Source organism: Gavialis gangeticus, unplaced genomic scaffold, assembly GCF_001723915.1.
Source record: "Gavialis gangeticus isolate Ggan-Ray unplaced genomic scaffold, GavGan_comp1, whole genome shotgun sequence".
Taxonomy (NCBI): Eukaryota; Metazoa; Chordata; order Crocodylia; family Gavialidae; genus Gavialis; species Gavialis gangeticus.
Window position 1 is genome coordinate 22,831,650 of NW_017728996.1, and position 12,377 is coordinate 22,844,026.

Genomic DNA, 12,377 nt, shown 5'->3' on the forward strand with positions numbered 1-12,377 from the left:
AGTTTAAGTCTGTTATGTAGGGTCTTTGGTTCCTCCTGATAACAGTCCCAATTCTTCATCACTGGAAAAGTATTTCCCCTTCAGACAAGGCCTGGCCCTGCAGCTCTTATTCATTCTTCACCCAGCAGACCTCCCAGTACCCTCCCATGAGATTTTGCTCTATTAAGAGTAACTCCATGTTTTCTACCTGTTCAGAACCCTTCCAAAAAGCACGTGAACCAAGAAAACAAAAGAGGGCAGGACCAAAAGAAAGAACTGGGAAGAAAGAGCCCTAATCATAAGCACACATAAAGCTGGCTTCACCCCTTGCCTCAGAGCAGAGTTTGCGGACACCCTTTCCTTGCCCTCTGTAACTGCTCTTGTGAGCAGCGCATCCCAGAGACACACAACAAGCTTATTTTCTTTCTGAAATGGTGTACTGATGCTGCAACAATCGGCATTTACAACTCTCTACCGTTGTCTTTTCTGTCGGAGAGCAGAACACAAAATGACATGCATCCTGTCTAAACAGAGTTACATTTCTTTGCCTCAGGAATTATTATATGGTTCCACCACTGTTATATATGATTACAGCCCTCTGCCCCCAGCATAGTAGCTATTACCCCATTACCACCACTCTTCCTTCCTCCCCAGCCTACAGAAGAAATGATTTGTTCATTTTGTTTTGGGGAAAGTACAGGTAGACATGTGCATGTCTGTGAAGAGAGCACTGAGGGGAAGCTGCTTTTACACCGATGTCAAGCTGCTAATCCTCCTTCTGTCCTTCTGCAGACCCATGAAAGTATTTCTACACACAGTTTCACTGTTCTGGGGCCCAAGTATGACTTTTGGCGTTTGTTTGCTGCATTTTTTTTGCTTGTCCTGTGGACTTAGAGAAAATGAAAATGACTTGTTGGAAAAAGAGGGAGGCAGTCGCACGCTCTTGGCATTGAAATGATTCCAGATCATGTCTGTTTTTCATAGAGATTCATAAGAAGGCAACCAAACCTCTGGCACTTTAAGGATATGAAACATCCAGTGAAGTTTCTTTCTCCCCTTGGCTTACAGAAAATATGAGTCATCCTCCAGAGAAATGATTAATGAGCCCCAGCTTCAGGTAACAACACATATACCAGTTTTAATGAGAATTAGGAAACTTGTTTACAGTCACGTACGATGGCCCATTCCAATTAGGTGTCCATATAGGCTCAGATAGGCCAATTCAGGTTAAAACTTTGGTTCAAAGCTGTGGCAAAGGAATTCCAATGCGTGTGTGCATTGGGTGGTGTTGAATTTTTCTCTTTCTCCTCCTCATATCCTTAGCCAGTACTGTAGTGTGCCAGTCACCTCCTCCAGTGTTAATCTGAATGGCTCTAATTTACACTGGCTGCCACTGGACCAATACTGCAGCAGGGCACATGGAAACCCCAGACAAGTTCTATTTTCTTCTTTGCGATATCCCTGTTGTTGGCAACAAAGACATGCCAGGTTTGCTGTTGGAGCTGCCATACTTTCTCTGTGCCACTCAAGCATCCCGTAAGCTGGTGGGATCCCCCCAGGAATAGTTATCTGGTGTTGATCTTACTTTGTTTTGGTGCTTCCAGGTGGCCACTGTGCAAGCCCAAGATAGGGGCTTTGATTTTGAAAATACTTGAGTATGTGTTGGCAATGAGAAACTGCTGCTTGCTGAGGCAACATTCCCACTGTAGGCCTGAATATAATAGTTTTCTTTTAAAAAGAGGCCTTCCCTGCTCCTTGGCTCTGCATCACTGGAGACTACTAAGAGAGTTCCCTCTGATCACATATATTCCAACTTTCATGCTGGAACCTGAGCTTACCTTTACCCTTTCTTTAGACAGGAAATAGGCGGTGGCGTGGAGCACATCTGCAGAATGAGTAGAGTTATGGTAGGAGTTTGAGGAATGGTAGTTGGCTTCAATCACCTGTAACCATGACCTCAGAGTTGATTCTGAACAGTTTAGGAATTCACAGATTCCAAAGCGAGCAAACATTTTGAGACCAAGATAAACCAAAGGCCTGAAGAGAAAAAACAAACAGTTTTAAAACAATGAGTTTGAAGGAAACCTAGACAGCACAAATGGGACAGCACACATGCCAGTTTTAACAGATTAAGTATAAAGGTTTCATTATACTTAACCACAGAAATACACAATAGGTGTTGTGGAAAGCTTCTGCCTAAAGAGCAATGACAACTCTGGCAGTTCCTTGTAATTATAAAAACCACTAAACAGGCTCTATACTGCCGGTGAACCAGCAGCACTGTTTGTTTCAGGGAGTCCTCTCTGGGGCTGTCTGCATGGTGTAAATATGGCAGCATCAAGCCTAGTTTCTTGTCCTGTGAATTTTCAGCGGACTCTGAGCTCCATGTTACCATGGGTAGACTGCTGCTGGTATCCCAGATAGTTACCGTGCATTGCAGCCACTGCTGTGGTTGCCATGTAGGAATACACCTCTCTCCCACGGTTTGGTGTCTCCCCTCCATCCTCACAATCCCATTCCTCAGCAAGTGTCCTTGCAGTACAGAAGGACTGGAGACGATTCAAAGTTTGGTGCAAAGGGAGATGAGTTACTTTCTCCCCTTCATTTTGTTTTTCAGTTCTCCTGCTGTTGCCATAGCAGTGTTGCAGCTCCACCAGAGAGAACGCTACTGCATGCCAGACACTGGCATCGTGTCTTTATGAGAGCTCTACTGCTAACTAATGTGGGTGACACTGCCACAGTAATACAGCTATGATGAACGTTCAGGGGGAAATGAATGCTACTGCAGACAAAGCCAATGTGTCAACATGGTGTCTCCGTGCTCTTGCTCATGGCAGGTGAGGCAGCAAGAGATGCAATGTAGAGCTCTAACCCAGGTTGTTTGCATGATGCCAGAAAACAAAAACCCCAAGGTACTGAAGTAGTCTAGAACAATTTCTAATACCAAGGTAGTGAGCAGGCAGTAATTTAGATCTATCAGGTCAGGAAGGAGTTTGATTTAAAGCCAGCTGGTTCTGACTAGGGAACAACATGCATGTGCTGTTGTTTTGCTCTCTCAGCCCTCTTTGCCTAAAGAGGAACAGGAATTGAGATTAATACTTTCAAGACAGATCCCTACATGTAGGCCTTTCATTTTTAATTTAGGCACCTCAAGCATGTTGTGTAGTCCTAAAGGTGTGGTATACCCAGAATTCCAGCTAACATCCACAAGAACTGCTGAAACTGAGTTTCTGAAAATCAGGCCAGTTATTTACAAATAGGGATTAGATGTCTATCTTCTGGCAAGCATAACTGAAAATGTTGGCCTCGACTATCTATGCCATAAAATGTTGGCCTAGGCTATCTATACCATAAACAAAATATGCTGGGCACTCTGAATCTGAGCCCATACATCTCTGACCCTCTAGAAATTCAAACTATCTTTGAACGTTTCAAAGGTAGAACAGTATTATGATTATGCAGCATTTTTAGACAGAGTCCCCACTATGCTTCTGGGTAAGAAAACTGTTGCTATTACTGTACTAAGCTTACATGTAATGAACTTTGTATTGTTTTGCTTCCAAATGCTTCATTACATGTAATGAACTTTGTCTTGGCTTTCCTTCCAAATCTACTTAGATGTGAAGAAAGCACTAATAACTTATTCATAGCTGTGATTCACATAATGCCCGCTCAGTTTCCTTAACAAATGCTTTGCTTTGTCTCTCACCAAAAGGAGGTGAGAGAACATGCAAGCAATCTCAATTATAATGCTTTTAATTAGAGAAAGATGTAACATTGCATCATCTTTTATGTCTCCAAACCAATAGGAACATAGAAACCCCTCTGATTTGCCCAAACATATTGGCTTTGAAAGAATTAACTCTTCAGTTACTGCACTGTGCACATTTAACAGTATAAATCATCCAGGCAATAACTAACATTCTGCAAAATTACTGTAGCTGTTACTCTTTATCTGCTTATGGGGGCACGAGACAAAGGCAAATGCACAAATGACAAGGATGTCTTAATTTAAAATGAATTCTGAATTTATCATATCATTCTAAGACAAAATAAAAGATTGTTTTTAGTTTTTCTTTCTTCTTTTTTGGTTTATGTAGCAAAGATTTCCAATAAAAGTGGGTTAAGTGATAACTGAATTAAGTGACAATTAATTTTCCTTGGTATTCTGCTGAGGAATTATTTTGAAATACTGTATTTTCTTGCAAGCAACAAGCCTTTTTTCCCCTCACATTGGGATGCATGTATTAAGCAGGAAGCTGATTTTCTGCCCAGAACAGAAGCACTCTGCTTTCAGTCCTACTCCACAGTGTATCAGCTGTGGCATTATTATTCAGGCAGCTGATGGAGTAAATTGACTAAATGGCACACTGTTCTTCACTCCCGAGGTGTTAATGATCATCTTTACTTTGTGATGTTCTTGACGTTAAACTAATCGAGCTAACTTTTCTGAGGGCAATTTTGCTGTCTGCTAGCTGCTCCTGATCTCTCTCCTCCATTTTATAGCTCTAGAGACTCTAGCTCTTTTCAAAATCAGTCACCTGTAGAGACCAGTATTCAGCAGCAGCGGGGGTTTCAGCTTTAGTTAAGCAGCAAAGGGAGGGTCAGTCAACTGAAGATTAGGCTCTTTGTCTGTTCTATGCAGCCATAACTCTGGAAAAATCTTTTTTCTTTCATTTCACCTTTCAAAAACAAGATGTGTATTATATTCTTGGGTATGTGGTATAGGAGCAAATACAGTAGCTATTCAGTTCATTATAGCTGTGTACACACATTCAAATAATCTGGGAGAATTCCCTCATGTGCATTCTCCTGGTAGAGAAACTTATCCAGAGCCACATGTATATTCAAATGCTTAGGCCCTGAAGAGTGGAGAGCTTGCAATGCTGACACTGTGCAGCTGGGGGGAGGGGGGAAGTGGGAGGGAAGGAGCATGCTCTGCCTGGCAACAGATAGCAGCGGTGCATAGGGCAGCACTGATTGGCTGATCCAGACTGCCCATGGTCAGCATGCGTTTCCCTGTAGCACACTGTGGGGATTGTGAAGGGAGCATGTTCTGCTTCCTGCTGGAGCAGCAGTGTCTGGCAAGTGACACACTGTTTCTCTTGTGGGGAGGAGGAGGGGAGAATGGTGGAGGAATACTCCCAGGAGAAACTCTCTTGGGAGTGATTTAACCCTGGTGTTCCTAAGTTATTTTTCTCCTGTTATAGTGGCTCTCCCAGGAGAAACTGAATGCCTGTATGAGGTCTATGTTCAGGGTCTAGAGCCTAAAGTAAGATCTCATGGAACTTCAAATAACGTCAGAAGAAACAGGTATAGCAGATTTCCAAAAGTACCTTTAGGGCAATGCCTAAAATGGGAAATTCAGTCCCCAAAGGGAATTTTTTGATGGGTATCAGTTAATAAAAATGATTTCTACAGGAAATTGATTTATGTTATCTGCAGTATTTAACTGATATGAAAAGATATTTCAGTCTGCTAAAACTTCTGATACCATCTAGAAAATCTGTACAATGGCAGATAAGGATTCTGTATGTAGCACTTTTTAAGTGAATATTGTTCAATTTAACATTATACAAATAGTTTAAAATGAACAAAAGAGTAAGCTGTTGCATTTATAAAATCAGGACCTTCTCCTGTTCCCAACTGAAGTCAATGGGAGTTTTGCCATTGATCTTGGAAGAAGGATTTGTATTCTTTAGAAATAAATCTTATAAGGTACAAGAAGCAGAAATAAGGCATGATCTATCAATCCTTCCATCAGTCAATCAATCAAAGTCAGCAGGTTGACGTTGTGTGTAGTTGGACAGTTCAAAATGAATATACTTTGGATCCTCACAATCCAAAGTCAGGTGTATCAAAATTTTCTATAACTGAGAAAAGAAAAAAGAAAAGCTTTATTTGATGTTATATTGAAGTCATAAAAAGTCTTCAACAACATCCATTATGTCTCAATACAAGTCAGAAGAGGCAAGTAGAAAAGACCATGAATAAATTCAGACAAGAAAGTTACAAACATTTGCTTCTGAAAAAAAAAAGATCCCATTTTAAAAAGTAGGGGTATAGAAATTAAAGTACTGCATATTATTAGGATGATGTTGAAGCTAATTCTTGGCAACTTTATTTGAAAATTTCAACAGTTAACTAACCTTTTATGAGTGGCAGCCTCAAGTTCAAAAATATCAAAGTCCCAGTGTTCTTCATTTTCCATTGCTTGCGTTATCCGTGGGGGGATATCATTAAGGGAGATAGGAGAGATCAAACTGCCAGGCACCTGATGAGTTTCTGTAAACAGATATATTTGGGATGAATATTAATTTACTGTGAAATATTATTTTAAAAATGGAGCATCTTCTCCTTAAACCTTTATGCCTGGCAACTTCTGAAAAGTTTTGCTATGCTACAGAAAACTTTTTATAGATAAAATAAAGCAAAAAGTCTTCAGGAATATTTCATAGATTCATAGATGCTAGGGTCAGAAAGGACCTCAACAGATCATCGAGTCAGAAGGGACCTCAACAGATTATTGACCCCCTGCCTAGGCAGGAAATAGTGCTGAGGTCAGATGATCCAAGCCAGATGCCTATCCAGCCTTCTCTTAAAGACCCCCAAGTTAGGGGAGAGCACCACTCCCCTTGGAAGCCCATTCCAAATTCTGGCCACCCTTACTGTGAAGAAGTTTTTCCTGATATCTAGCCTAAATCTGCTCTCTGTCAATTTGTGACCACTGTTCCTTGTTACCCCAAGAGGCGCCCTGGTGAACGGAGCATCTTCGATCCCTTGCTGCGTCCCCCTAATGAATCTGTAGGCAGCCACAAGATCACCTATCAGCTTTCTCTTGCGGAGGCTGAAGGGGTCCAGGTCCCTCAGTCTCTTCTCATAGAGCTTGTCCTGTAAGCCTCCTAACCATAGAGTGGCCCTCCTCTGGACCCTCTTGAGTCTATCAACATTGTTCTTGAAGCACGGGGCCCCAAATTGGACACAGTACTCCAACTGCGGTCTGACCAATGCCACATAGAAGGGAAGTATCACTTCCTTGGTTCTATTTGTCATGCATCTGCTGCTGCATGAGAAAGTGTGGTTAGCTTTGCTGATGATTTCGTCAGACTGACGACTCATGTTCATCTTGGAGTCCACTATGACTCCGAGATCCCTTTCCATTTCTGTGCTGCTGAGAGGGTCACTTCCCAGCCAGTAGGTGTGCTGGATATTTTTGCGCCCTAGGTGCATCATTCTCCACTTGTCCTTGTTGATTTGCATCCTATTGTGTACTGCCCACTTTTCTAACCTGTCCAGGTCCACCTGCAATCGTTCCCTACCCTCCGGAGTGTGCACTTCACCCCACAATTTAGTATTGTCGGCAAACTTGGACAGAGAACACTTCACATTCATATCCAAGTCACTGATGAAGATATTGAAGAGTACAGGTCCAAGGACCGAACCCTCCAGGACCCTACTACCCACATCCTTCCAGGTCGATACCGACCCATCTACTACTGACCAATCTACTACTCTCTGGGTGCAACCGCTAAGCCAATTTGCCACCCACTGGACCATGTAAACATCTGTGTCACAGCCTCTTAATTTATTTATGAGAATGGGATGAGATACTATATTAAAGGCCTTGCTAAAATCCAAGAAAACAACATCCACCTCTACTCCTGCGTCTAAGCATTTTGTGACCCTGTCATAAAACAAAACCAGATCGGTCAGGCATGATCTACCTGCTATGAATCCATGCTGGTTTCCACGCTGCATTATTTTTCCTGCTGCACTCCCACAAATGTGATCCTTCATAATGTTTTCAAAGACCTTTCCAAGGATGGAGATGAGACTGACTAGCCTATAATTACTCGGATCCTCCTTCCTCCCCTTCTTAAAAATAGGGACCACATTGGCCCTTTTCCAGTCCTCTGGGACAGGACCCAAGTGCCACGAGCGTTCAAACAGTCTTGCCAGTGGTACTGCTATGACACCGGCCAATTCCTTCAGTACTCTTGGATGAAGCTCATCTGGGCCTGCTGACTTGAACACATCCAGTCCATTCAAGTGAATCTGCACCAAGTCAGCGTCAACAGTTGTTGGGCTGGTGTCCCTCTGATGCCCATCTAAGAACCCATTAGGAGACTTACCTTGAGCCCTGTTCAGGAACACTGCGGCAAAAAACTCACGGAATAGCACAGCTTTCTCCCCCCTGTCTGTCACTAATTGCTCCTCTTTGTTCAGTAGGGGTCCTATGCTGCCCTCCACCTTCCCTTTACTCCCTACATACCTAAAAAAAGACTTTTTGTTGTCTTTAATTTGTGTTACCAGCCTCAACTCTGTAGTTGCTTTGGCCTTTCTAACTGCCTCCCTGCAAGTGTGGGCCAAGTAGGTATATTCCTCCTTGGCAGCTTCCCCCTGCTTCCAACTCTATATGCCTTCTTTTTTGCCCTTAGGCTCCCCTGGATTTCCTTGTTTAGCCAAGGAAGTTTTTTGGCTCCTTTCCCCCTTTTCCCTTGTACTGGGATAGTCTCCCCCTGTGCCCGAAGGATCACTTCCTTTAGGAACGACCACCCTTCCTGGACTCCCACCTCGCCAATACTCTTCTCCTGCAGTGTGTCATTGACTAGACTTCTAAGCACATTGAAGTTAGCCTTCCTAAAGTCAAGCACTTCCACCCTGCTAGTTATCTTACCCACCCTACAAAAAAAAATTCCTTCATTCCTTAAATCTTTTAAAATACAATTCTACTATCCAAAAAACTGCAAAGAGAAAACTTACGTTTTGCAGACAATAAATATTCATTCCCTGATAATCTTCGTAAACCATCCTGTTAAATGAAAATAGGAATTTTATGTTTTTACTGTTCCAAATATAAAGAAGAGGTTATGTAAGCTGCTATAAAATTATACTGAATAAAAATGTAATAATTTTACTTAAGCTTGAATATAAGTTGGTACATCTTAGAAGCTACTTTATCAGTATTGATCTGCATTTGTTTACCTCCAAATGCCAATACAAATACTTCATCTTCTCTATAAATCAGAATGGAAGGGAGACAGCAAGGTGTAAGATGCAGTATAAACTAGACTGATCTGATCAGTAATTTCTTGGGTGCATTACTCCAATCTGGAATGAAATGCACATGGAATAACTTCCCTTCCACCAGCATATGGACTACCAGAGGAATATAATTGGGTCTACTGTTGCACAAGGGTAACTCTAGCATGAGACCCAAAAACACAATCTTGCCCTTTATGATTACTCAGAATGAAAATATGCATTAGCTATTTGCCTTCCAGCTCATCAGTCTGAAAATACTGAACCAAGTTCTGCTTGCTTTACTGAGATGCAGACAGAGTTGAATTAATATTAGCCCATCAGGAAAAAACTAGTTATTTAAAAACAAAAAAAAGCTTTATGAACACATCACTCTAACATACTAATAACATCATGTGCCCCGCATGTAGGAAAGGTAAATCTGGATGCCATATCTGACCCCTGGAATGCCTGCATTTATAACAATTACTACATTTGGTTTCTATTTTGAGATTAGTAAGTAAATTAGTCTGGAGTTTTGTGACTTGTAAGGAAAGGCTGTCCTGCTGCTATAGCATGTGAAACATGTCCTCAGTAACACTGCAGTGACATAGATATTCAGGACACCAGACTTGGTATGTCCTCCAGAATCAAGGACTAGATTGTGCTAGAGTTGAGATATCAGGGACATCTGTGTTTGGATTCTGAACACACTCCCCACTGTCAGTTCCATAAAAACTTATAAATCAGGTAATCAGCTGCTTATTTCCCCAGAGCACCCAACACTCAGACTGCAAATACATAGGCAAGTAGACCCATGGCAAGCTAAGTTGTCCTGGTTTAAGAAAGCTGGTAACACATGATTTAAAGTGATTTAGCCCTGCCCAAACAATGACAAATTTACCCCTAAATGACACGGGGTTTGATCCATCATGTTTACACATGCCTACCTTACACTGCACAACCCATTCATTTCTCACACTCTCAATTGCACAGCCCACTCATCTGGGCATAAGTTTGCTCCAAATTTCCACTACAACCTTTGCCTCTCCATTCATGCCTCCACAGCACAGGAACACAAGCGAATAAAACACAAAAGAGATATATACCCTTGGATGAAAACCCAGTGCTTTAAATGAAAAGCCTACATGTCAGGTTAGAGAACTACAGAAAGTGTACAGGTTTAGGCTCCAGAATAGAAGTCCACAGATATTTGTTGTTGTATATACTTACTGTCATTAACCCTCCAACAAGATCGCTTGTATGTGGATCTTCATCTTTTGTCCCAAGCTGGGGAGAGTATAACTCAGTGGTTCTGAGAATCTCCAGTACTCTGTCTAAAGCTTCTGCAACAGGCATGGGGCTGCTTTCTTGTGCAGCATTGATAATATTTATTACCTATGTGGATATAAGAAACCCTTGAAATTTAGAAGAGATTTAAGAAAACAAAGAAATGCTCAGATGAGAAGACATTGCTACCAAATAGGAATGTAACAATGTTTATTGTAGAAATACAAGTGGACTCATCAGAGAAAAATTCATGAGCCATGAGTATGTTTTTTATTGACTTAAGTAACAAGATTGGGGCCTTAAAGAAGCCAATCTTATTAGGTAACTTCCTGTTATAAGGGAAAGCATCTCCAACAGACTTAGTATGAGCCCTGTCTATTTTCATCAAAAGGACAGTTTGTTATGTAACTCATTTTCCTTATTCCTTTGAATGGTTTCTTGAGACAGGTTACAACACAGATGCATGTAGGGAGAAATTTACTCCCTCTCTTTTGAGTGGGTAGAGGACAATTAAAAAAACAGTGCAATTGTGCTGGGTGAGAGAATTACTGAAGGTCCCTAGGAAGATTATGACCGGAGCACCTGCCACCTCATGGTTCTTCCCATTTCATTGTGAGCAGAGGGAAAGGAGGGAAAAAGCTGTGTAAGGGTCAGGCCTGGATTTCTAAACCACTGGACATCACCCAGCTATTCAGCCCAGGAGCTGCTCTGGGGATATGAGCCAGAACATTTAAGAAAAAATTCGAGAGAATTTTCACAAGGATATTCTTGTCTGACCCAACAGACAAAAACTGTGCAGTACCTTGGTGATGGGTGCTTCAATAGTCATGGAATGTATCCTGGCCATGGAGGAATGCCGCCTTTGTGAGCTGCCTGTGCAAAAAACAAGGCAAAATTGGCATCCTGATTTAACAATAAGGTATGACATCTGAGCCAAGAATTCCTAATTTGTTATCTCAATGGCTGCTCCCTGCCATACTCTTCAGAGACAACCTATAGCAGCATATATATGTAAACCTGTCTTGCTGTACTGATAAGGGTGCACACAGATGCATGCTGAATCACTGATATCTCAGATGAGAGAGAAGCAACCACAATGATCTGGCAACATCATTGATCCTTTTTTATATTTTAAATAAATAAAATGCTTTACAAAAATGTTTGGTTACAAGCCCCTTATCCACAGGGATAGATGTAGGACTTGAATATCACAGTGTAATGCACCCAATAAGTGCATTCCTTATATCTGTACATGTCAAGACATACTGACTCAAATTGCCACGTGATACGAATCAGCACAGCTCCTTTGAAATGAAGGTAGCCATGATGACTTAAAGCACCTGTGCTTCTGGCCTATGGCAACTAATATAATTAATCAAGAACTCCAATGTCTTGTTGTGTCAATTAGTAATTTTTGTTCCTCACAACAAAAGCCACAAAGGAATTTTTCTGGACTGTTATGTTGTGCTACCTGTGAGATACAGATACTTGTCTGCCACTTGTGCAGAGCACAGCTTAACAATCAGAATTCATGCTGTTTTTATTGCATTAGGACCTGATTCTGTGCTCACACACTGATGATCTCTACAGATTTTCTTCCAATTTCCACCAGCATACTGCAAGTGAGACCAGAATTTGACTACTGTCTAGATGTACAAACACGTATTTTAACAAAAGTTTTATAAACATCGATAAAACATTTCAATACATGATCTGTCTGCTAAGCTGAAGAGTGAGATGATGTAAAATGTAAGTCCCGAGGTGAACATGACATATTTATGTATGAAATACAGAACAAACAAAACTGAGAAAACATTTGCTTATTTATTTACATATTACTTTATGGGGAGAAAAGGTACCATGGGTACCATGCCCAATGCTTATCATTCAAATGTACCATCCCCATCCACCTTCTCTCATAGTTTCATAGTCGCTAGGGCCATGAGGGACCTGCACAAATCATCTAGCCTGACCCCCTGCCACAGGCAGGAATGAATGCTGGGTTCACAAGACCCCAGACAGGTGATCATCTAACCTCTTTTTGAATTTGCCCAAGGTAGGGGCGAGGACCACTTCCCTGGGAAGTT

General features: G+C 41.6%; 1 protein-coding gene across 2 annotated transcripts in view; it reads right to left on the bottom strand.

Moving 5' to 3' along the window:
- PDE8A (phosphodiesterase 8A) overlaps positions 1 to 12,377 on the bottom strand; it is a 310,375-nt gene that overhangs the window by 18,080 nt on the left and 279,918 nt on the right. For both annotated transcript variants that reach the window (XM_019504133.1, XM_019504132.1), the window contains exons 13-17: positions 11,093 to 11,163; positions 10,234 to 10,398; positions 8,743 to 8,791; positions 6,129 to 6,264; positions 1,818 to 2,016 (exon numbers count right to left, since the gene is read on the bottom strand). In XM_019504133.1, coding sequence (XP_019359678.1) covers positions 1,818 to 2,016; positions 6,129 to 6,264; positions 8,743 to 8,791; positions 10,234 to 10,398; positions 11,093 to 11,163 — 620 coding nt within the window. The remainder of the gene's footprint in view (positions 1 to 1,817; positions 2,017 to 6,128; positions 6,265 to 8,742; positions 8,792 to 10,233; positions 10,399 to 11,092; positions 11,164 to 12,377) is intronic.